Source organism: Platalea leucorodia (assembly GCF_965183815.1).
Source record: "Platalea leucorodia genome assembly, chromosome: 1".
NCBI classification, from domain to species: Eukaryota; Metazoa; Chordata; class Aves; order Pelecaniformes; family Threskiornithidae; genus Platalea; species Platalea leucorodia.
In genome coordinates, this window is record NC_138823.1 from 1,730,787 (window position 1) to 1,756,707 (window position 25,921).

At 51.0% G+C, this 25,921-nt stretch overlaps 1 protein-coding gene across 2 annotated transcripts in view; it reads left to right on the forward strand.

Moving 5' to 3' along the window:
• ZC3H3 (zinc finger CCCH-type containing 3) overlaps window positions 1-25,921 on the forward strand; it is a 184,389-nt gene that overhangs the window by 141,551 nt on the left and 16,917 nt on the right. Inside the window, exons 7-10 of one of the 2 annotated variants that reach the window (XM_082314798.1) lie at window positions 174-329; window positions 2,878-2,947; window positions 8,693-8,824; window positions 13,910-13,964. In XM_082314798.1, the coding sequence (XP_082170924.1) occupies window positions 174-329; window positions 2,878-2,947; window positions 8,693-8,824; window positions 13,910-13,918 (367 nt within the window). In that variant the 3' untranslated portion in view covers window positions 13,919-13,964. Of the gene's footprint in view, window positions 1-173; window positions 330-2,877; window positions 2,948-8,692; window positions 8,825-13,909; window positions 13,965-25,921 lie in introns of those variants that run through there. The other variant, XM_082314797.1, reaches the window with a different exon arrangement.

The window sequence follows — 25,921 nt, forward strand, 5'->3', positions numbered from 1 at the left end:
AAAAGACCTAAGAGCTCATGACCCAGCACGAGCTTCCTGAATCTCTCACTCTCTCTTCAAAGTGAAACTTGAGTTCCTCTGTGATTTCAGGTGCTGTTGTCCTGTCTCCTCTACGTCATTGTTGCGTTGAAGTTGGAGATGTTACCTGACGCTGTCTGTCTTTCTCCGTTTAGCCGTGCTGTTCAGCGAAGTTTGGCCATCATTCGTCAAGCCAAGCAGAAGAAAAAGAAGAAGGAATACTGTATGTACTACAACCGCTTCGGCAAGTGTAACCGCGGGGAGAGCTGCCCCTACATCCATGATCCGGAGAAGGTGGCCGTCTGCACCAGGTATGGATAGACACAGCATGGTTTGGCCCGTCACAGGAGACTGGGCTACTTTGGGTTGGTTTTGGTGCTTGCTCATGTGATATTCCCCAGGGAAACAACCCAATAACGGAGACGTAAGACCATGAGAACAGCTGTTGTGGGTCAGGCCCAGGATCTGCCCAATGCCGTTGGGCTGGCAGGTACCTACAGGAGGAGGACAAGACGAGGCACAGAGAGAAAAGCTCTTTCTCCTGGCTGGGACCTCTCATCTTCTGGCAGTGAAGCCCTGCAGCCTGGTAGTGTTTGGTTGCCGGAGGCTGCAACCAAACCATCATCATGTAATAGTCAGTTCTTTTTTTTTTTTTTGTGAATTTATTTAGTCTTCTCTTTCACACATGGTATTTATGGCAATGGGTTGCACAACTGAATTACGGACTGCACGAAAAGTGCTTCCTCGACTGGCTGCTCCAATATCGCACTGGGCCCCTCCTGACTCGTGGTTCATGAGAAGGATGGAATAATCATTCCCTGATCACCTTCCAGGCATCATTTATAACTATATAGTCCTCCCTTCTCTGTCCAGACTTCCCTGGCTGGAGAATCATGGTCTATTTAATCTCTTCTGGTAGTTTTTCTCTAAATTTACACAGCATTTTACGCCTATTAATGCTAATAAAGCATCGCACAACCAGCCTCCAAGTTAAATACGCATGTTTTGGTTGTTCTGCACAGGCTGTAGGGATTACAGAAATATTTATTTCACGTTTTGGAGGTAGATACCCTCACCAGGATGTTTACGTCTAATAAGTGACCTTCCAGGTCGTAGTGCAGAAGCTCTAAAAAAATTAAAATATCAGAGCAGTGTTTTAAGAATTAGTTGTAAGATCAAATCAACATTTCTTAAATATAATTAGAATAATAGTCCTTAGTCATTTACTTACCGCTGTCAGGTTGAAGATGCCATCAGGGTTTGCTGGGTGGAATTTAGAGCCAGTCCCCAACGAGACCATCTGACTTGAATGATTTTGTGGGTCCTGGGTAACACCCGGTGCAGATATCGGAGCGGTGCGGATCTGAGCTGAGCGACTTGAGAGCCTGCCCTGCTCACGCACCGGGTGGTTTCTTCTCGCAGCATTTCTCAGATCCGCTCGGATCCGTGCAACGGATTCAAATCCTTCAGCTTGTGACGCCATGCAGCTACGAGACTTGATAATTTATTACAGGAGAACTGATTCATGTTGCCAGCTCATTATACCTGCCCAACAGTTGATTAAACTATATTATTAGTCGTTTAAAAAGTGTAGAAAAGCCAACTCCACTGATGAACTCCTTGAGTAATTTCTCCGTAAAATTGCTGCTGTGCTAGAAATCATTTGGAGGTTGCACAAAGCTCGATGGGAGACCATATAGGAGGGAAAGGTGATTTATTTTTTACTGGTCATTCGCTCTCATTCTCCCGTAACACATCCTCACGAGCACCGAGGCACGTGTGTCCAAGGTGTCTGGTCAGGATTGCTTCTGGTGACACAGAGGACAAGGGATGCTGGCTACTGAGTCCTCCCTTTGGATCCTTGGTTCTTCTTATCTTGGTGACCAAGTCTGGTTTTGGGCTGTGCTCTTTGAATACTTTAGGACAACACTGATTTACTCGCGGTCTTGGGTCTCCTTACCCTGGTGCCTTCTAGCTCCAACCCCGTTCTTTAGCTTTCTGTTATCGTCTCTTAATTTTCTCAGTCTGCTTTTGGTTTAGGGTGTCCTTTATTTTCCAGATCTGGGTGTTTGGAGGAGGTGCACGTAGCTATGCTGTGATCACAATCATCTGCAAACCTGGTTGCCATCAACCAGCTGGTTCTCACATCTCTATCTTCCCATTTATACTTTGTTCAAACCAATCTGAATTTGATTTTATTTTTAATGAATCTCTGTGTTCAACTCTAAATTTACCCAGATTTTATAAATAAAGCTGGGGGCATATTCTATGCTCCAGAACCTCCCTGCGAGGTTATGCAGCTCCGAACACGTACCCCTGGAGTCTGCTTTTGGGGGGTTTGGACCAGCGCTCTTCCCATGATAACACGTCTGTTTTATTAATCTGCTGTCACGCTGGTACCTGCTAGGAAAACTTCTGAGTCCAAACATCCTCACGTGCCTTGGGATCTTGGTTTCTGTTGTGTGCCTGTCTCTGCTCCTCCTGGTTGTTGGCCGCTCACACCCGGAGGTCCTCCTGGTGCTTCACCCAGCATCTGGTGTAATCAGGGCTCTAGGAAGGACCTTTCTCCTTCTGGGAGCAACATCTCATGGTACAGGCCTTGCTCTGCCTACTAATAAGCAGCCAAATACGATGAAAGAGCAAAATCTATCGGGAAGCATCAGCTGCTCTTCTAAGAGGAAAGACCTGTACTGATTTAGGGCATGAAATGGGATTTAACAGCGAGCTCGGCAGCAGCCGTGTGTATTCACAGCCTCAGGGCAAACGTGGCAATGGGGCAAGGCAGATGTTCGGTGTTTAAAACCGCATGTTTTGCGATCCACCTCGTGCTCAACCCTCTCCTTCTGGTGTTATCTACAGGTTTCTCCGTGGCACGTGCAAGAAGACGGATGGGACCTGTTCGTTTTCCCACAAGGTGTCCAAAGACAAGGTCTGTATGGCTTCCCAACGAGTGCGGTGCGGCTCTACGAGCGAGCGGACCTACGCTGGTGGTTGTAGGGAAGTCTACTTCATTGAGTGCTTCCAACAGAGTTCGTTTGTAGTTTGCTGGCCAAGCTGTTGAAGCTCATGTTGGGGTTGTGAGAGCAGAGTGTGCTTCTTCAACCGGTGCGGTGAATCGGTAGATGAAGGCGTTAAGCAACGGATTGGAAACCAGAGCACCTGGGGCTGTGTTGGGTAACGTGCGTTGGGTTAAGGAGTGCTTAAACTCCAGGGATCGGAGAGACAGAGCACGGGAGTAGCTTTTACGTGTGTCTAATCCTTAGCTACCTCCATAAGATAACCCTTCCCTCTAAATCACCCCGTGCTGGGGTCGGAGGAGGAGGATGCTTTAACATACAAGAGGTTGGAGGTATAAATTAACCTTTCTAAAAAGCCAGGCAGTGAAACCGGCTGGCAGAACGGCTTTTGAGTTCATCATCGTTTTCAACCTTCTTGGTATATTTGGGGCTCCGCGGTTTTATTACACAGAGCGAGGTGGAAAAATAATTAGGTTTTGTTTTGGTGATTATGAGTTGACGATTTAGCAGATTAACCTCCGTTCAGGGGCTAGGATCTCTGGTCGGACGTAGCTTTGGAGACCTCAAGCGCTGAAGCCGAGGTGAAGTCGGTGCTGAAGGTTAAGTGTAGCTGCGGGTCCTTCGCTGAGCTGGGCTGTGCTTCAAGCGCGTATTTACACGTTGGCTTTGTTGGAGGGATTTGGAGGATCATTTCTCTGCTACAGACAAAGGATCACCCAGACAACAGCAGTAAGGTTAATCCCACCGGGGTATTGAAATGCCAACCAGCGCGGTGTGATCGGCTCTGGTGTCAAGGCTCCGCTGTCGGGTTGGAGATGCCAAAAAGCGGGATGAGAACGAGGACCGTTTTTCCCAGAGAAGCCCGTAAGGCTCAGTCCTTCATCGTGTCGCTCAGTGAGTCTGCAGCCCCCCTTGGCTGTATTTCTGGCATGTCATTTATTGAAAGCAGCTTTGTCAAAGCTTTCACAGCTGTGCCTGGGGCACGGCAGGGACCGGAGCTCGCCTGAGCCGTGCCGGATCGGAAAGCGCTGCTTTTAATTACTCAAGCTTTGGTTATGTAGCCCGTGCCCTGTGAATTGTCCTTATAGCACCTTCTTCTCCCCACTCCCTTCGAGCATCGCCATCCTCCATTCCCCATCCGCAGCATCAGGTAGGTAATTACAGTGCAATTACTGGCCTGTAAAGGATTTAACCCATGGGACGTTGGGTCTCATCAGCATCTGGGACAGGACCTTTTCCAGCAGCCTTTGCCTTTGGGCATGCAGTTTTCCTGTCTCCCTTTCCCTCCGTTTGCCTCAGGCACGTTCGTTGTCAGTGGGGAGCTCATAAGTTATCCTGGCGGCGAGCAGAGTCGCTCTGAACGAGGCACAAAGCACCATATGTTTTTTACATGTATCTCTCTTCAGAGTCACTTAATCACGAGTATATAAAATAGAGAAGATAGACTGGGGACAGCTGTACTCCCTGACTCGTGGCATGTCAAAGGAGGAATGGGGATGAGAATTGATAGAAGGAAAAAGAGCTGGTTTGGGTTTTTTTTCTTCCTACAACATCTAGTTAGACTTCAGAAATGAAGAAGCCAAGAAAGAAGAAAGTTTTGCAAAGGGACTGGCTGGTGGTGTATCCAGAATTGTTATAATTAATGCAGATTTTGAGTGGACGTGAGGCCAGCGACTTCTTTTCACCCGAGTAGGTGATGTGCAAGTGCTAACGGCATCACGCAGCCCCTTGCTGGTGCCTCCAAGCCGAAGGATTGATACTCATCCAGACTGCACGGGACCCTTGGCTTGCATCGGTGCCGGCGAGTTAAATGGTATCTCAGCAGCTGCTGGAGCTTGGTTTTGATCCCAGGGCAAAAACCTGGGTGAGACTTGGGAGTTGGAGATGGCCAAGGAGCCATCGTGGTCGGATTTTTGGCCACAGCCCTGTCCACCAAGGGATGTGATGGCTGGATGTGGATGGGTTTGAGCCAGCTGGTCTCGGTACCCGGGAATATTCCTCGGGGTGTTTAATTTGCTGGTGGAGATGTGGCCTCAGTTTCCCCTCCAGAAACCCCGGTGTGTCTCGGTGCCTCAAGGAGAACCTCAGGCTTTTGCCTCCTGGGCTCCGTTTTTGGTGGATAGATGGAGAATGATGGCTGCAGCGTGGAAAACTCAACCTTTCCCCCTTAGCATCAGCTCGCCAGTTAGGAATTGAGGAAGAATAACGATAATATCGTGGTAATAAAACTGAATTAAAAAGGAGTGGCCACGCTGAAGTCTCTTGCGGAAGAGCTGGTTTGCCGATGGCATTTTGGGGACAGAATCCCTGGAGAGGGGTCCCCCAGGGCGCGGGTGGCCTCTGCCCATCTCGCCTTCTTCCTTAGCAGTTTGCCGCTACCGAAGCATCATCTAAACCCAAGCCGAGCCGTTAAATTAACAAGCCTACAAACGAAGCAGGCAGGTGCCAGCACTCTTAACATGCTTTAGAAACAAATGCTTTCGGAGCACGTGTTTCTGGCCGCGCACCTCGCGCTCGGTGGGGAAGGAGGATTATTTTTTGCAGGATTAGGCACCCCGAGGGCGGTTCAGAGGTCTCTGCTCGCCACCTTGTCGTCAGCGCGGGTTGGAAGAGAAACAACCTCCTCTGCGGAGTTCAAGCCTGTTTCAGGGTGATTTATAGCTGCGGGGATGCTGCTACCCAAAGCGAGAGGCGACTTTGCTTTTCAGCTCCCGTAGCTCCCTGTTAACCCGGGTGATTACTAGCAAAGGTGGCGTTAGCCTCATTTATCAGCGGCGGAGAAAGGCAGGTGAAGTCGCTCGGCAGAGGAAGGCAGCGGTTTTCCCCCGCTCGTGGGTTTTTTTGGAGCAGATCCCACCCGCTCCTGGGATGAGGGATTGGCGGGGCGGCTTGGTTTTGGCTATTTGAGTTGGGGTTTTAATGCGATAAATGATTTTCTTTCCCCATTTTGTTCATGGGGACTCTTGATTTCACTTTGTGGTTATGGGGCTAGGGAGAACCCCACAAACTCCTCATCGGAGGAGCTTCAGGTTATTGTCATCATGTATCAAACCTCGGTGCGAATTCACCGGGGATGGGGCGCCGTGCTCCGTCCAGGAGGTGAAGAACCAAAAGCCTGGGGGGGGCTCAGCTATTGGTTTGAGGACAAAACTCTTGCTCAACCTGGGGGCGATCCCGTGCCTCAGTTTCCCCACTGAAAAACGGGGGCAATCCCTCTGTTTTACCTGGGAAAGCTGCGTGGGTTCAGCTGTCGCAGCAGCGGGGAGCTTTTCCCCATCCTAAGCAGCAAAACTTTTGCTCCAAGGAGAGGATGCTCTCCGGGGCGGCGGGCTGCTCCAGATGGGCACGATGCTTTGCAGATGCTTTCAAAAACCAAGCTATTCCTCTGGCAATGGAAAAAGGATCCTGGAGGAGAGGGAAAGCTGGCGGTTGGGGAATTTTGCTCCACAGGGGATGCAGGGCAGAGCCTTTGGCTGAGGAGCATCCGTCAAAGGGATGCGCAGGGAATTTCTCCGCGACGGGGCAGAGCCACCGGCGCATCCCGGTGATTGAGAGAAACCGGTAAATCTGAATGAATGGGTTTGTGAGTGAAGGTTAGCGAGAGGCTAGGACTCGGGCAACCGCCCGCTGCTGCTACAACAGCTTTTCCCCTTGAGGAACTCGAAAAGAATCAGCATTTTTCTCCCTAATAGAGCTTCAAAACTCTGTTGTGAGCAATTTGGAAATTCACGTTGAGTTTCGGGTTCATTAGCTGCTGGCTCCAAAGCGTGTACATAGTCAAAGCTGTCTAATACGGACGCACCGCACCAGTGCCTTGAATTAATGTTATTGTTATTTGTGTGGACGTAGTGGGGTGCAAACAAGGTTAATTGAAATGAGAGTGCTGCTTCCTCTTGATAATGGCTCAGGCCTGACAGCTAGGAGGAGTTTATTTTTGTAGAAGAGCTGCCTTTATTATCCATTTTTATTAGAGCTAATTTGGGCTCTATATCAAAAACTACATTAAGGGAATCATTTACGGTCACACCACCACCACCAAAAAAGATAGCCCCAGAGCCCTGTCCTTTATGTTAATGTCTGCAGTTAAAAGACAATTAAAAATAAACTCTTCTCTTTTAAAGCACCCTTTGTTTTCTTTCTTCTCTGCTTCCCCCTCCTTCTCTCTATTTCTCTCTTCGCCTCAACTGAGCCAATTTAGTTAAAACCCTAATGTGCCCTTCAGGGAAAGGGATTTTTCCGGATAGCCTCGGCTGTGGTTATTGCAGAATTGTAAATATTAGTTTGGGGATGCTCGAACCGGCGGGACTGAGATGCTACCGGTGAACGGAGGGATCGGTACCGCGCCGAGCCGTAAGGAAATTTGGCGTGTAGGCGAGCAGCAAGGGATTGAGCAGGAGGAGCCGGATCATCGCGGCGGCTTCGGGAAGCGCACGTTCCCGTCGGCAGCTGCCTAGTCGGGTCGGGAAGTTGCCTGCGGTAGCCGGTGAGTTAAGGATGCTGAAATATCGCAGCAGGCTGGTAATTTGTTTTTAATTATAACAGCTGGCAGAAGGTGAAGTTTGTGGTTTGAGGGTGATGAGGATCCTCGCTCGTTCGCTTTTCCCCGTCGGCTGTCGCGCTGCGAAAGCTCGGGAGCGGTGAATGTGGGAGCGGGGCTCTGCTCCGTGTATCTGACCGCTCTCCTCCTCGACCACTCGTGCCAGGAGCCCGGGCTCTCCTCCTCCTTTCGCTCCCTCCTGGAGCACCCCTGGTCCCGCACGCAGGGACAGGCGTCGCTCACGGCGCTCGGGGGATGCCAGGCTGATGCCTTGGCGTGATGCAACCCTCCCCAAAAAATGCTTGCGGAGGAGCAAGCGCTTGTTTTCCCCCTTGCCAGGACCCACCTTCTGGAGCCTTTACCTAACCACGTGCTGTGGTTTTCCCCCTTGCCAGGACCCACCTTCTGGAGCCTTTACCTAACCACGTGCTGTGCGTCCTCCAGCCACCTCCATACCCACAGAAGAGCCAAACAGTGGGGGCACCCCCAGGATGCTGTTTTGGTCTTTGCGACGGCCAGAACCCCCCATGGGAGAGGGCGGCCGGGCTGGGCACAAGCCCTGTGCCCCTGTTCCCATCACAGCCGCTGCATCACCCCTTGGGAAGGGTGGTTTGGGTCCTCGGCCGCGCGGCGGTGCGCTCGCCTTAGTGCCTGTTGCGAGCGAGGAGCCCGGGGAGCAGCCGCCCCTCCTCTCCTCTTCAAGGTTAGTTGGGAGCGTTGGCAGAAGATAAACCTGCCACGTGCACCGTGGCAGCAAAGCCCCCGTGGTAGCAGAGTTTATTACGATTCCCCCATCCCTTCCCCGTGCTATACAGAGGCAGTTTTCTTTCTGGTGGCAGTTTCATGCTTTCCACCCTCTTTCCAGCATCCTGGAGGATGCTAAGGCACGCGTGTTCGCCGCCTGTGCGTACATACACCGGGACCACGTAATGTCAGGGAGCTGCGTTGCAGGAGACCAATAGAAGAGCTAAAAATACCTCTGGGACCAGTGGCTGGCAAAAGGCATATATTTATTTTACACATGTCATGGTTTTATTTCAGTTCTGGGTGTTGGAATGGTTCCTAATCACGAGTCGGGGGGGGGGAGCGCTAACGGGTTTCTCATCCTCTGCCCTTGCAGATGCCGGTGTGCTCCTACTTCTTGAAGGGGATCTGCAGCAACAGCAACTGCCCGTACAGCCACGTCTACGTGTCCAGGAAGGCAGAAGTGTGCCAGGATTTCCTCAAAGGCTATTGCCCCATGGGAGAAAAGGTAAAGAGGGGACCAGCTCTCGGGATCCCGGGACAGATGCGCCTTTGCCAAAGCCACAAGCTGTTTTTTGCGCGAGCTACGGCACCGAAGGGAGTCGTAGAGCTGGAAGCTGCTGAACACCTGGATGTGATGAACAGCAGTCCTGTGCCTTTCCAAAGGGTTATGGGCAAAGTGGCTGGGTTGCCTTACAGGCAGAAAAAAAAAAGGAAACAAATTAAAGGCTGCAGCTTGCAAATGTTGTGCTGGTGTTTCCCCGGGAAGAGCCTCCCCGGGATGTCCACGTTACCGGAGTCCGGTACCCGAGCCGATAGCACCTGCCCTGAAAATTGCTCAGTTAAACAGATGAGAAGGGAAGGAAAAGGCTTATGAGTCTCTGTTTTACATAGAAAAAACACAGACGTTAACACTTATTTCACAGGCTGGCTCCATGAAGGGTTAAAACTTGAGCCTTAGATCTTGTGGTTCAGTCTTAGCAGCAAGACCACCCTGAGCCTCAAGCTGTGCCCAGTTACGTACCTGGGGGGCTTCGTGGAGCCCACCTCCAGGTCCTGGGGGCCCTCTGGTTTAAATCAACTCAGTGAAGTCCTACATGGACTTTATGTGCACCCTGGGTAGACTTGCAACCTCGTCCGTGAGCTTACGGCACGCTACGTAACACGCAGAGCTCGAGAGAGAGCAGCTTTCCTGGAGCGGGGCCTGGAGCCGGCTGCCACTTGCTGGTTTCCAAAGGAATTTTAGGGCTGTTAATCGCAAAACAAATGAAATTTTGAGGTTTATCCAACATCTCACGGCTCCCTGCTTCTTTGTAAGTGTTGGGAGAAGCAGGCGGCAGCAAGTTCAGTTCCTCGGTGGTGCGGAGCCACGCTGCAGGATCTCACCTTGCCTTGCTTCATGGCTAAGGGAGAGCATTGGCTGTGCTGGTGTTCCCCTGGGAACCAAAGTGACCGTCCTACCTGACTCCTCTTTGCTGTTTTCCATAAATTTAATAATATTTTTGCCTCTAAGTGTGAACCACTCTGTTGTTAGTAGAGCATGTTCTTTTCTTTTGGGTCCCGTGAACAAGATATGGGCCACCTTCACTTGGTTTCTCCAGCTGCCATCTCAAACTTGCAAGAGCAACGATGCTGTCACATCAGAGTCCCCAGGCAGCTGTAGTTGAGAAGGGGCAGCCCGTCAGTTTGCCACCAGGTTTGAATAAAGCAAAGGTGGACTCACAGATTTATGGAGATGATGCTTTTCTGCTGTAGTTGAGAGCTACCAGGCTTTTTTCTTCTGAGGTGGGTTATGCGGTGGGATTTCTACTCATCCTCTGACCATGCTCATCCTTTGACCATTGTGGCCAGCAGGTCGAAGGAAGTAATTCTCTCCCTCTACTCTGTGCTGGGGAGACCCCCCTGCAGCCCTGCCTCCAGCTCGGGGGTCCCCAGCACCAGACAGACATGGAGCTGTTGGAGCGGGGCCAGAGGAGGCCACGGAAATGGTCCGAGGGCTGGAACCCCTCTGCTCTGGAGAAAGGCTGGGAGAGTTGGGCTTGTGCAGCCTGGAGAAGAGAAGGCTGCGGGGAGACCTTCTTGTGGCCTGTCAGTGCTTAAAGGGGGCTGGTAAGGAAGATGGAGAGAGACTTTTTAGCAGGGCCTGGAGTGATAGGACAAGGGGTGATGGTTTTCAACTCAAAGAGGGGAGAGTCAGACGAGATCTAAGGAAGAAAGTTTTGATGCTGAGGGTGGTGAGACACTGGCCCAGGTTGCCCAGAGAGGTGGGAGATGCCCCATCCCTGCAAACATTCAAGGCCAGGTTGGACGGGGCTGTGAGCACCCTGATCTGGTTGAAGATGTCCCTGCCCATGGCAGGGGGGTTGGAGTAGGTGACCTTTGAAGGTCCTTTCCCACCCAAAGCATTTGATGATTCGATGATTCTATGATTTGCTGTACAACGTTGGCCCATCCCTATGAACCCAGCTGGAGGATGGGAGCCATCCTCTTCTCTCTGGGGAGTTTGCTAGTCACCTCTAGGGCACGTTTGATATGGAAGAAAGCATTACATCAGTGTCCTGGCCTGGTTCAGCCGCTTCCACGAGCCGACAGCAAGCGAACGGGAGGAGACGGTGAAAGCCTCCTCCTCGAGCTGGAGACTCCAGGTACCACACTGAAAACACGAACAGGACCTTTGCAAGCACTGCTTGAAATCGGCTCTTCCGCTGAAAAAACGAACCGCTAATGAAACAAATCATTTTGTTCGCCTCGAGTCTGCCAGATTGCAGGGCACCATCCCAAATATGCCCCAGCGGGCCTATGGAACGATACTATTTTATTGCATTTAATAGATAACACGTGAATAAGTGTCTGCCTAAGCACGGTTTTGCTTAGACTTGCGGCTCCTGGAGATTTCTAACAACTCCCTCGTGATTTCGTCTGCTTTTCACCCGGGGAATTTGCTGAGATGAGCAGCCAGGTGCTTGGATCCACGTGCTGCTCTGGCCTGGAGCCGCAAAGGGCTCTTCTCCTTTTCTCCATCCCTGTAGCTCTCATTGGCAGAGGTACAACCCAGCAAGTGAAGCCGTAGGTGCTCAGCGCCCATCACCGTGGCATCATCGTGCAAAGCCACCAGGCTGTCCCAGAACTCAAACGCGACAGCGGACGGTGCCTTCTGCAAGGCAAAGCCATCCTTTCCCATGGAGAAACCGCTACGGAGCAAAAGACAGGCAAAAGGAAGGGGAAAAAAGCCAAAAGTGCGAGCTTTAAGGAAAACAGGACATCAGCAGGAGTGGAGGGAAATGCTAATAAATTAGTCTGTGCCTAATTACTTCTTGTGGCAGCGCGTGGAGGGGACCGCGTTCAGGATAAACATTTCCTCCGAAGGAAAACACCGGCATCCTGCCGCCTCCCTCCAGCACAGCGCTAGCCACGCAGGCAGGGTCCCTACAATTATTTTTAAAATATTCCAATTTAAATGAAAATATAAAAGAGATATTTAGAATATTTATTCTATTAGTAAAAGTGCTTACTGTGTCACTTTTAGAGTGTCAGAAAAGCATTCTCCTACAGATGATGGATAGCAGCCTGTAATTATATATGGGGAGAAATTGCTGAGCGGGCCATATTTAACTGGGGAGGAGAAATACCAGCTTGGGCCATTAAGGGTTAATTTTATTCTCTAAATAATATAAAAAGTGCTGAGTCCGTGCCTTTGCTCAAAGTAGAAAGTCCTCAAATGGACCCCGGAGAGTTTATAATATTCTACTGAATCAAGTAAAAATGTTAACCTTGCTTCATAAAACGATGGCTTGTTAAAGATGCGCAGTCCCTTTTCTTTTGAATAATTTAGGACGGGAGTAAATCTTCTCTCGTTCTGCCTTTCCCTGTCCGAGGAACGGCGAGAGCCATCTGCCTGTGGTCTGAACCACAGAAGGCGCAGACGGCAAAGGTGCGCGACACCGGCGTAGCATCCTCAGAGGATAAACGCAAACGAGGATGGCCGGTAATTAGGAACTGAGCTTCTTTTGTGCTGGGGTTGGTAGATTGGGCTCTTCTCCCAGTTGTGTTTTCCTCTTTGTGCTCCCCTGAAGAAGCAGGATTTCTGATTTTTATCAGACCTTCATAAAAAATGTCCATTATTATCCATAATTTATGGCATGTTGTTGGTAGTGTCACCTCTTAAGTACTTTCTAGAATGTCTTGCAGGATGCGCAGGCCAAGTTGATCGGCCTTTGACTGTCGTAACTCCGACTGCGCGAGCTCTTTGTACGAACGAGGCCAGGGCCGGCCTGCTCTGGCTTCATCAGGAACTCAGAATAAGTGAGAAAGCTTTAATTTTGCATTCCCAAGTTCCTTTTTCAGGAATGTAGACTGTAGAGGGTAAAGGTCCTTCCATCCTGGGGGAGAGGGGACAGCTCCTGTATGAGAGCGTGACCACGTCCTTCGTTAAAGGAGCGTTACCCCCAGTATTAATCGTTTCCAGGAGGGAGCTGGTAGCAGAGCCAGAACCTCCATTTCCAGCATTCTCACCGCTTCCTCGGTTGTGACTTGGGAAGTTTCTCCACCCTGTGTGGGCACACGTGGACCTACCACTTCCCAAAGAGAATGGAGGGACCTGCAAGTTCAGCTTGGTGAAGCAGTCGGTGAAATATGGCTTCAAATAGCTCTGCTGCCTGAATCATCTCTAAACACAACGTCATACGTGTTTTAGCTAAAGCCATGAAGCAATGCCCACCATGGAAATCTCCTTGACGCCTTGCCTGGAGCTCCTTGACCTTCTCTGGCACCATGAAATGGTCACGCTGGGTGAGGCTGGTCCCTCTGGGCTGGTCACCTGCACTGGAGGAAGCCCAAAGGGGGAAGTGGGAAGAGAGGGAGAAATGGGGCCTCTTGCAGGTGCTCCCCAGGGTTTTCCGAAGACGTTTGAATGAGCTGCTCTACGGTAAAAGCTCCTCTCTGGTTCCCCATCCCTCCTCCCATACGGGTCCTCGTGTCTGCATCTCGGCTTGGGGCGTGGGTTCACTAGGAGAGGATGGGGTGAGGCTGGTGGGTGCAAGGGATGAGGTAGGACCAGCAAGCGAAGCCATGGTGGAATGTCCCCCAGGGCTAGGGAGAAGCAGGAGGAGATGTGGTGATGAGCAGGCTGCGTGGCCAGTGAGCCTGGAGGAGAGATGCTCGGCTTGTCCGAGAGGTGATTTCTCTGCCAAGCTGCTCTCCTTGCTGTGCCCACACTTGGCTCCTGAAATAATACCCAAATAATATGAAATAATATGAAAAAAACCCGAAATAATAGACCTGGGAATTATGGCAAGCGCTTATATTACATCCCTAGATGACCCCAAGGAGCAGGTGCCTTGAGATTTGCTTTACAAACACAAAACATGACTTATTGGGGAATAAACTGTATTTGTAAGAATCGTGGCTAGGGTAGGTTTTGGTGCTGGCGTCCTCCAGCCCTCGCAGCGTGTCAGAGCAAAGGCAAGCGAGTCAGCCCGCTCCCCTCTAACTGCTGCATCTGTAAAAATGTTTTGTATTAAATAAGCTTTTCCCCCATGGTGTACATTAGCGAGCGTGCCGCATTAAATACCTATCTTCATATTGTTTCCATCAGCTGCCTTGAAGCCTGTGGGTAAATTGTGCCCCCGTGGGAACTGTTAAGCAGGAAGACACAGTGAGATTAAACAACGAAGCTACCGTGAAAACGCAGGGGGAGATGTACTGGAATAAATCACGGGGAAGCGGGGGTTGTGTGCTCCGGTGTTTGCTGGCAACCCATCGTTCCTGGGGACCCCGACCGGCACGACCAGCCCCGTCGCTGCCGATGACGCTTGACCTGGGGACCTGCCATCGCAGCAGGGATGCTCATGCTTGACCTGCGCTGAAACTGCTCATCCGTCTCCTAAAATACATCTTTTCAGTCCTACTGAGTTGCTCGGCCAACAGCCTTTCACCAGAGCTCTGATTTGCACCTTATCCACATAAAATATCGGCAACGCTCATGCTAGCGGGGGCAGGTCTGGTTAGCCCTGCCCGAGGAAGTGCCGCTTCCTTAGGAAAAATCCTTTTCCTCCCCCAGGTGGAGCGTGGTGTTTTTCACAGTGGCAGCTGCTTGATTTTTCTGTCGAAAAATTCAAATGCGGGGACTTTTTCTTAGCTGCCGCCTTGTTCTCGTTTGCGTTTCTCTAGTCTGATGACGCGTTAGGTTGGTTATTTTCTCCTTTTCTGGTGGAAGTTTAACAGGTTCCCACCATAAACTTATTTCATGTGTCTGATACGTTAAATTTAACACAGTTCTTTAGGAAAAGCCACATGAGCTGTGTTAGCAGCAGCTAACAGTTAAATATCTTTGGGGTTTTCTCTTAATTATCTAGTGCTCGGTTCATGATGGAGAGCGGCAACCTGGGGTCCTTGTTCCCCTTAATCTGTTATCACAGAAAGGTGAAGATTGACGCTGTTCATGTTGCGTGTTCTCAGCCATTTTTTGTTGCCTGCTGGCTAAACCAGCATTTTTCTTTTCTCACAGCCAACAGCCATCCGATGTTGGTCTTTCTGGGTCTTTCTTCCCCCTCCTTTGGTCCCAGGTTGACCCCCAGCCAGCTTGCCTTTTCGTTGAGCGCATGCAGTCATCGAGGAACCCATGCACGTTCATCCAGGTAGTTGCCGGCTGATTCCCAGCTCTGTAATTACACTCCGGCTCCATCCTTCACCGAATTCATAGAATGGTTTGGATTGGAAGGGACCTTTAAAGATCGTCTAGTCCAACCCCCCTGCCATGGGCCGGGACATCTCCCACTGGATCAGGTTGCTCAAAGCCCCGTCCAACCTGGCCTTGAACACTTCCAATGATGGGGCATCCACAGCTTCTCTGGGCAACCTGTGCCAGTGCCTCACCATCCTAATCATAACAATTCTGTTCCTCATGTCCAATCTAAGCCTACCCTCTTTCAGTTTAAAATCATTACCTTTCGTCCTGTCGCTAAAGTCTCTCTCCATCTTTCTCATAAGTCTCCTTTCTATATTAAAAGACCTCAATAAGGTCCTCCTGGAGCCTCTTCTTCTCCAGGCTTCTTCAACCCCAGCTCTCTCAGCCTTTCTTCCTAGGAGAGGTGATCATCCTGGACTTCTGTCCCAGGTGGTCATGATGGCTACCACAATACCCATCACGTATGGTGTGGAGGTAAAGGACACTGGCTCTCTTCTTCCAGCAGCATCGAGAGACTTTGTGACAGCAAAAAGCTTGGAGGTGCTTAATGGCAGAAGCTTCTTGAGTCTAGCAATAGTAAGAATCACAGGGAATTATTAAGCTGCATATAAATCCTTTAAGAATAATTTCTTGCTTCTCCATCCTGCTGTTGTGATCAGTTGTGCTTCTTCTCCCCAAGGTCCCCACTGCTGTGGTTGGGCTAGCGGTGGGATGGGAGCTGCTCTGTGCTCACTGCTGCCATTTCAGAGCTCCAACTTCTGCCTTAGAGAAGAAGGATGTGGACAAATCTCTGGATGAAAAGTCCATCAAGGGTTGTTAAACATCTCCTGGGGTGTGGAAATCCTGAAGGCCCAGACTGCTCCTTGATCTCGTCCCTCTAAAACTGGTATTGGCCGTGGCCAGAGAGGATCTGGGAGAGGTTTTGGATGTGTTGGGGGTTGTGAAGGGAATCACCCCAACTTTGCAAACAGCCTTCCCCTTTTCCTCCAGGTGTGCTAGCAACGAGAGAGGCCGTGTTTTGGGGCTGAGTTTCTTCCCGATCAGTTTTCTGGGTGGCAGCCTCCGTACCCGTGAGTCTTCAGTGTCACATCAGTGGGTCAGCGAAGGTTTGCTCCTCTCCTGGAGGCCCTTCAGATACTGTGTGAGACCTTAAGCAGCTCCTTCACGTGCGGATCGTTTGGCCCACACTTTTAGTTTGGGACTGACTAAGAGGTTTCAAATGCAGATGGTTTTTCTTTCAAATCGCACCAGGGCTGATGCCTGGAAATACCCAGGAGCAGATTTCCTGGCTTGAAGCGCTCATCTCCAAACTCCATGACGTTGTTGTGCTGAATTAGGCCCAATCAAGCTGAGAAGCTCCTCTATGCCCAGCTACCAGGGGGCCTGTTTGAAGTGCAAGAAGTCTTAATATAAAACCTCTCCTCTCAGTATTAGCATGGGGAGGGATACGGGGAAGGCTAAGCTTTGAGCCATCCCAAATTTTCTGTATCTTGGCCGTACCTCCATTTTATTCCTTTTATGATCCTATCACAAGTGCTTCCAATTTCCTCTCCCCTTTGATTCAGAGGGAGCTGGTGGTGGTGGGACACGCTCGTGGCGTTGGATAGGGAAGGACAGGATCTTGTAGGTGTGCGGGATCTGGCCAGACCTGAGCAGAGAGGCTCTGGGGAAATGGTGATGGACCTCTCAACACGATGAAGGGCTGCCCAGGAGGCAACTGGGGGAGGATGTTCATTAAAGTTGTAAATCAGTAAAATGAGTGAGCTGGTCAAAGGGTGGAGAAGAGGAAGAGGAGAAAGACTTGCATGATTTTGCTGCTTAGAGACATATCCCTTTTCTGTTCCATCTCGGTGAAATTTTTAAAGATGACCCACATAGGGATGGGCTTACTGAGCCCTGATGTCTTGTTCCATAACATCTTGTCATCAAACACATCCTGCACCGGGGATGAAACTCACTCCGGCTCCTATGAGAAAAATCAAACCTCAAACAGATTGAACCGTCTGTGTTCATAAAGGCTGGGCATTAAGGTCTGGACATCAGCAAACTGCTTCTTCTAAAGAGGTGATCCATTTTATACACTTCCAGCGGGAGAGCACGATGAGGAGGTGTCATGTTAAAGCATCTCAGCAGCTTCTCCTCCCCCTTCTCACTCACGCAAGGGAAAGAGCCATTTAAGATTTAAATTTATCTCCGTCTCGCACGCAGCTGTTTTGGGCTCAGATGGAGGACAGGTGGTAGAAACGCTTCGTCTTAGCTATGGAAACGCTGATTGTGTGCATGAAGCTTTGCGTGGGGCTGGGTTTACAGGTTACGAGCCCTCTCTGGGCTTTCTCAGGTAGGATGTCAACATGCCCGCGGGGGGAAAGGGGAGAGGAGTTTGCCAGGTGGATGCATTGGCAGCCTTTTTCCTGGTGCTGGAGCATGGAGAGCTACCTGGGCATGGCTCCCTCACCTTCATTTTGACCCAAATTGTGTTGGGTCTGTTTGCCAGGAGTTTTTAGCGATATTTTAGGCATATCTGTAGACGGTAGCCACGTATGCACCAGTTCTAGCTGTGGGTTCGTGGTGTGCTGAGTGGACCTCAACTTTCCTGCTGATTTTCAGTGCTTGCTGGGTGGCACTGGAGATAACTCCTGGGCAGTGGGGCAGCCCCTTCTCTGCGATAGGGAATTTGTGGCTTACTTTCTTCCATCGTTCAGAAATAGCTGATGGAGAGCACTGCCTTTGATAGCTCTTTTATAGCCCGCTGCAGCTGTATGAAAATCCACTGCAAAAGCAACTTCATTTCATTTATCTTTAATTTTGGCTCTGGTTGACAGATGTTTTTTGGGTGCTAGAGTTGCCTGCTTGATTTGGGTTTTTTTCCTATAACGTGTAGCAGATCTCTTCAGTCAACAAACTGATTAGTAAGTAAAATCTTTTTTTAAAAAAAAAAATAATGGATAGGCTTGGTAATGAGTCTGCTTGTAAGATCACGAATGGTGGCCAGGCTGGATTTGAGCAGGCTGAGATCTGCCTGGGTGCATCCCGTTGGCTCACTGGGGACGTTGAGTCCTTGTGCATCTCCTCTGGGTGACGATGGCTGCGCTCCTGATAAGGTGATAAATCTTGGTACTGGCGACGGGAGCTTTCCATTGAAAACACTTCGTAGCCTGCAGAGGAGGTTTAAAACTAAACAGGTTTCTTCCATGCCCAATCCTACCCGTGTATCGCTGCGGAAATCTTTGTGGGTTTCCAGTTGCGTCTTATTTACCGTACTCTGTAATGGCATAATGAGGGTTCTTATTGCTACTTTAATTTAACTGTAGTATCTTCAACAGCATTCAGATGCTTACATTAAAGATGTTGCTTATCAGGGCAAACTTGAACTGCTTAATAGCCTGGGCTAGTTGATAATAGTGCCTAGATAAATACCGGTCTGCGATTTTCTCTCTTGCACTTTAATATCTTTGTACAAGAAGGTGCATCGCAAAACATGAAAATTAGGAAGTTCAGGGGGAGAGCAGTCGCTGAATCACGGCTATAAAGTGGGAATATACTGATGAGGCAGAGAGTTCTTGATTTCAACTTGAACTTCTGTACAGATGAACGCAAAGAAGAGCAGATTTCGTCTTTGCTTCCCGTGCTGGAATCTCCCTTCGTTCCCATCTGTTCTCTGCTGTCAGACAATCTCTGTGTCCCGCGAGCAGTGGGTGACACCTTCCCTGAGCCACCTGAAATCACGCACGTGGCGGAGCCCCTGTCATCCCTGATGCAGGTGACACTGGTGATGTTCATAGAATCATAGAATCGTCAAGGTTGGAAAAGACCCTTAAGATCATTGAGTCCAACCATAACCCAGCACTGCCAAGTCCATCTATACCATGTCCTCGAGCACCACATCTATCTGTTCTTTAAATACCTTCAGGGATGGAGACTCAACCGCTTCCCTGGGCAGCCTGTGCCAATGCTTAACCACCCTCTCGGTGAAGAAGTTTTTCCTAATATCCAACCTAAACCTGCCCTGGCGCAGCTTGAGGCCGTTTCCTAATCAGTAGGTGTCTGGCTTGCTCCATCCCCGACGGTGATGATTTGGGGTTGGTAATTACCATCGATGGATTCCCCACGTGAAACTGGCTCCGTCGCGGCTTTGGGGCATGATGGAGGAGATTGTTAGGGGCTCTGATGGAAACAGAGTTCCTCAACAAAGCAGCGAAGGGAATGATTGAATACCATAGACATTGCCACGTGGCGGTGAATGCCGGGTTGGGGATTCACCTTCTGGATGGCAGCGTCCAAAGAGTTGTAGTCAATGTCTGTGGCTTTGCTTTCGTGATGGCTCAACTGGTCCTGGGTGCTTTGGGGTTGGAGTAGGGCTGAGTTGCTCAGTGTTGCTGGCTGGTCTTCCTCCATCCTCTTGGCTTGCCTTGTTTCTTTTATTTGTAGTTTGGCTTATGCTGTCTGCGAGCATTGTCAGAGCTGTGCGGCTCTCCCCAGGCTGATTCAGGACATGGACAGAAACCAAGCCTGGAAAATCCAACCTCTGCCCGCTGCGACTCCCAGCAAAGCTCTTGCCAGTCCGCAGGGAGCTGCGGGCGAGGAGCAAAACCAGGCGGGAAGCAATTCCCAAATGAGACGATACATTTAAAGAAAAAAAAAAAAGATCATTGGAAATGCTCAATTATGGTACTTCTGCTCCTGCTCGGAGCTGAAAACTGGAGGTGTCGCGCCTTGGGGAGGTGCAATGCTCTTTGACATCATTTTGCTACGTGGGAAATTCCAATTACAGAGGAGTAACAGCCTCAAACCAAAGAGCAGCAAGATGAGAGGAAACAGTTGACTGATTTAGAAGAAGCTCTAAGGTGGCGGAGAAGGGATGCGAAGGAGAGCCCCATCCCTTAGGTCATTTCTGTCTGGGCCGGACCATGCCAGGGGAGTGGATGCTGCAGGGACAAGGCTTTTCCTTGCCCTCTTCAATCCCTCCCAGCTATTTTGCCTCTTAAATATGATGTTCCTGGTGATTTTAGAAACACCATCCCATTCTTGCTCCAGCTCCGGAGGTATTTTAGCTCAAATGCTGTTTTATTGCCTGCAAATACCAAAGGAGAGGGTTCATGGCTTTGCAGTAGATCCTAGAGAGCATTTGATAGATCCCAAATCCCAGCAAGCATTTGGAGAAGGCCATCAGAAGTCATCGCTTCCCTGCAAGCATTTTGCTGGGGCACCAAACTCTGTTTTGGGGGCAGAAACGTGTTTTGGAGCAGATTCCTTTAGGATAATTGTGTTGGCTAAATATCTCCATCGTTATTCCACAACCTGGATGATGTTCGGATGTATTGTCCTCCAGGTTTTAACGACAGGGAGCTGGCATTTTTTTTTAAGGCTGCTTCCATCTGCACCCAATTATAAAAAAGCCATCAAAAAAAAGCTATTTACTGGCTGTCAGTTCAGAGCGGCGTTAGAAAACAGCTCTGCCACCTCCAGCGATAGCTTCCCAACAGCCACTTAGTGCTGAGACGTGGTGGGTAAGAGGGACATTAAACCAGCCTGACATCAATCCAACCGGTTAATCCTGCTGCTCGGCGATGGGGCTACCTGTAACAGCTCCGGCGAAGCTGCGTGGATGTGGAGAGGGCTTTAAAAAAATAGAAAGCACTTGAGTTGAGGCACTTGGATTTTCGGCATTAACTCGTGCTTTTAGTGCTCGCCTTCCCCAAAAGGTCTGCTTGGTGCTTTTATCACTGCAGTACTCGAGGTTTCTAGGCAGGAGCTCGACTCTTGTTTCCATCACGGCGAACGGAGAGATGGACACGCGTCCAAGGAGACAAGAAGATGCTCCAGCACTTTGCCATCTCTTGTCTGTCTGCTGGTCCCTTGTCACCTGCTGTCCCCCAGCGCTGGGAAAGGAGGGATCGAGCAGGGGGTGAGAGACACTTGAGAAGTTCAACCTGGGCAAACTGCTGGTGGAGCGGAGCCGGGAATGCCGGGCTGGATGGGACCTCTCATCCCTACCCCGTAAGGTCAGTGGGCGGTTGTTGATCGGCCCAGTAACCCAGCTTCACCTTCCTCCCGCCCTCCAGTGCCTCCTGCCAAGTTTGTTCATGGAAAATGTTAATTAACGTCATTCCCGAGACTGAGCCGGGATCTTGCACCAGTTGCTGCCTCCTTCTTTGCCAAGTCCGTGCTAAAGAAGGTTGTGCCCTGCAAACCCCCTCGTCCCCGTCCCGCTCCTCGTGCGCGTCGGGGCCCGCTGGGCCATTTAAGGCTTTGTGGGTCGTTAGTGGCACCTTGAATTTCACCCAGAGCTGCCTGGCAGCCAGGGAGGAGTCCCGGCCGCGGGGGCTCCCAGCCGGGCACCGTCCCAGCGCCGGGCACTGCTGCCTGTCTCCTCTGCGCAGGCTGCGGGGGGAACCCCGGAGCGGGGAGACCGGGATGGGAACAGCACCAGCGGGATGATGGCATCCTCCTCAACACCTGATGCAGCCAGGGTTTTTTTTCCCCAGGGCTTTTTAGGGGTGCTGTGGCTTTTCTGTTGTCTCTGTTGGAAGGGACCAGAGGCTTTTTTCTCTTTTTATGGTCCAACCTGTGGGCTGGCGGGGGTCCCGTGGGGGTATAATTAGCCACCTCGACAGGTGGAAGGGATCGGATGGCCCCCAGCGCGAGGTCGCGCCCGTCACCCCGCAGCCCCGCTTGGCTTCACCCCGACTGACACGCGGTGAGCGGTAAACCACCGTACAGCAACCCAGCCCCAGCATGTTTGCTCTGGCATGCAGGGCAACAGCAGAAGAGCTGCCGTAAATAAACAGAAGGGGCTTTTCCTCCCCAGTGGGGAGGCGATCCCAGCCTCACCATCCCAGCCCCGAAACAGCGGTGATGGACGGGGTGGTACGGAAGAAAGGCCGAGCGCTGGGAGCAGCGTGGAAAAGCCATTAGAAACTTGAGCCGAGGACACGGCCCTGGGATTAGTCGCACACGGTTTGTTTTCTTTATTAAGTATCTTTTTGCCATGGAGCCAATAAATGTGGTCTGGTACAATGATGGGCTCAGAGGTCTGTGCTGGGGCAGTGGCACACCCCGGTCCCAGCACCCAGCTGGGACCATGGCACCGTCCCCCGGCAGGGATTTGTAACCGGTCCCTCGAGTGCTGTGTTTCTCAGCTTTTCCCCCAAATAGCATCATTCCCCAGCATAGCGGCATCATCGCCGGCTGCGAGGGTGATGCATCCATGCAGCTTTTTGAGGCCAGGGCTCTTTTTTCCTGCTCTTCCCCTTCCCAAGTCCATTTTGTGCTGGGAACTGCTACACCAGAGCCAATCTCACATCCTTGGGCAGAAGCTCTGAAGAGCTGCCACCCTGCCAATAATGAGAGGTAATCGACTTAAGGCAGGTTCATAGTTAATAGGAGGTTTGCAGGGTGTCACCGTCATCGCATGGATGGAGATCTGGAGGTAGCGGTGGACTAGAAACCTTCCAGCGTGCAGTAGATCTGACATACCATCAGGCCAACTTGCCGTCATGTGAGATCGGTGTCGTTGAACTAGAGCTGGCCGCAGCTGTAAGAGCGATATGGGAATCATTTCATGTTGACGCCAATCAGAAAGGTGATCGCACAGCCTGAGAGTCCGTCCCTCCCTGTTTTGCTACCTGATATCGTATGAAACATGAAATCCTGAGGTTTTGCTCTTGCTTTCCTTGAGATCCACTTGTCCCGGCAAAGCGGGCTCAACAGCTCTACCCATCCCTTGCCCATGGAGCCGTGTAATTTCTGGGCAGGCATCATCATCCATCGCTGCCCATCCAAATAAAGAATGGCTTTGGGCAAAGCATGTGGGGAAAAGGGGAATGAGAAGATAAACCATAGGGGTTTGCAGGTCTTGTCCATGCAGGTGGTCTCAACTGGTCCCGTGCCGACTTGGCTTTCAACCTCCCCAGCTCTCCATCGCCCGGCAGCCCCCATGTTCATCCCAGCCTTCAATCCCTAATGGGCCGTGCCTTTATTTTTCCTCTCCCCTAATTTAGGCTGTCCTGTCACTGCCTTTTCCAAGCATTTATTCTTGGTCCGGGCCATATCCCGTCTGCAGATGGAGGTGTCTGGACCAGCACAAGTTGGGAAAAAGGTAGGGAAAAAGTGAAAGCTGTTCTCCCAAACCTCTACTTGATTCAAACGTGTGTTTTCTAGGTGGTTTGCAAGAGAATGGCTGCTTAAACCGAGCTTTCTGCGCCAGAGGAGATGGTTTTCCCATACCTGCTCTTGAATGGCATACCCAAAATAAGCATCAATGTTCCTACCAGCTCGGGACGGGCAGGAGGCTGGGATGCTCTAGTCTCTCGTGATGCTTTTCCAATGCTAGGCCATGGGTGGAAGAGAGCAAACCGTCTCCTGGGCCGCATCCAGAGCAGCGTGGGCAGCGGGGCGAGGGAGGGGATTCTGCCCCTCTGCTCCCATGTCCTGAGACCCCCCTGCAGCCCTGCCTCCAGCTCGGGGGTCCCCAGCACCAGACAGACATGGAGCTGTTGGAGCGGGGCCAGAGGAGGCCACGGAAATGGTCCGAGGGCTGGAACCCCTCTGCTCTGGAGAAAGGCTGGGAGAGTTGGGCTTGTGCAGCCTGGAGAAGAGAAGGCTGCGGGGAGACCTTCTTGTGGCCTGTCAGTGCTTAAAGGGGGCTGGTAAGGAAGATGGAGAGAGACTTTTTAGCAAGGCCTGAAGCGATAGGACAAGGGGTGATGGTTTTAAATTGAAAGAGGGGAGATTTAGATTGGACATAAGGAAGAAATAATATACGATGAGACACTGGCCCAGGTTGCCCAGGGAGGTTGTGGCTGCCCCATCATTGGAAGCATTCGAGGTCAGGTTGGACAAGGCTTTGAGCAACCTGATGGAATAAAAGATGTCCTTGCCCATGGCAGGGGAGTTGGACTAGATGATCTCTGAAGGTCGCTTCCAACCCAAACCATTCTATGATTCTATGAAACATAGAGGAAACGGCCTCAAGCTGCGCCAGGGGAGGTTTAGGTTGGATATTAGGGAAAACTTCTTCACCAAAAGGGTGATCAGGCATTGGAAGAGGCTGCCCAGGGAAGTGGTTGAGTCTCCATCCCTGGAGGTATTTAAAAAACGGATAGATGTGGTGCTCGAGGACATGGTACAGTGAAGACTTGGCAGTGAAGACAGGTTAACGGTTGGACTTGATGATCTTAAGGGTCTTTTCCAACCTTAACAATTCTATGATTCTATAGGATTTTGGAGTAACAGCAGAGCCTGGGCACTGTTTAGAGATGACTCTACTTTCAGGTTGCCCATTGGGTTGTAGACTTACTTGCTGTTGAAGATCCCTCAAATAGAGAGAGAAAGTCATAGGAACTGGGTTTTTAAATGAATTTTCAGTGGAAAAGCAGTGCTGTCACTGCGCCATTACCCCCATCGAGCCAATGTCCGTGTGTCCGTCTGGATCCCCAGACCTCCTGCTGCTCAATGCCATCCTCAACCTCCAGCAGACAAGCTCCTTGCTCCGCTGCCGACTTCAACGATCAACCCCGGGCAACAGAGCTGCCGAACACTTCTGCCCTTTCGAGGAGAGAGCTGCCACGGCTCAGCAGGGCTGCCACTTCATCCCAAAGGTCAGCGTGGGGAGCTGCTCCCATGCCCCCAAAGTCAAGTTACATTAAAAGGGCAGGAGCTCACCTACATCCCGCATCGTCGGGGAGACGCATTTTTATAAACAGGCGAGGATGATCATGCTGAAACCCTCACTGTGGTTCTCTTCCCGTGGATCTGTCCTGTTTTCCCCTAAACCGGTACAAAATTTGAGCATTTGTGCTACCCTGTAGCAAGGAGGTTTGCAACGTGGGCATCCAAGCGTGGAAGGACCCATGTGGGGAAAAAGTAGGCTGCGTCTTTGCTTGTGGAGAAGGTGAACAGGTGAATGGATCCTGGTGTTGTGGACCCTTCGTTGCGCCATGTGTCTTGCCATGGTGTCGTGGTGTGGTGCCTGTCACCCTGCAAGAGCCAAGGTGGGCTCATCAGGTGGGCTGGGAGGGAGCATCCTGGGTGGGAGTGGGTCCCCTTGGACATTGCGGGGCTGAGCAGTGCTCCAGGACCTGCTCCCAGCCTCCATCCCTCGGGATGCACTGGGACGAGCTCTCTGGCTTGCTGGGTGTTGCTGTCACGGTGTTGGGAACAGCTGGAGATTAGGGAGAGGCTGTTCTTTCTCCCTTCCCTGGCCAACGTTCCCAGCCACCCAGCTGGAAATCACACCTGAAGGTGTCTCCTCTGCCTTGCCTGCATCTCTTGTGCCTTTCCCGCTGCCAAAAAGTGCCATTTCCCAGCAGAAGGCCTTGTCCGGGGGGAAGCTGTGGAGCACTGCCGATGCCTCCCTCCCACCGGCGCAGGCGGTGGCTGCGCGGATGGCTGGGAGCGTTGCTGCTGGGAGCCACCGAAATGTTGGGCTGGGAGCGCAGAAGCACTTTCAGGGCTGAACATCCCGATGCTGTCATTTTGCCAATGCTGTGCTGTGGCCATGTTAAGTCTCCCCGGACAGGAGAGCATTGGCCAAGCTCATTCCCAAGCCCCAAGCAGAGTTGGTTGAGCTTCAGCTTTGGGCCACCTTCGTCAGGAGGGTGGTCCAGGCAGCAATCCCAAAAAGTCCTAAAAGGAACGTGCTTTGTTGCTGCTCTTCCCTGCTCCTCCCCAAGTCCCAAGCATGTCTGGGGCAAGAAAACCCTGTGTCCTCTCCAAAACCAGCTTCTCCAGCCCAGTTAACCTCTTTGGGACCTCCCAGCATCACCACCTTGGGGGCAGATCATTGCTGTTAAGAGTTTGGTAGTTTGGGTCCGTAAAATCCGGCACTTGGAAAGCTTTGGGTGAGTGTGTAGTGTCTCCCAGAGGAGAGTATTATTTTTAATAGTATTTTGGCATGGAATAGTATTTTAATACGGAGAA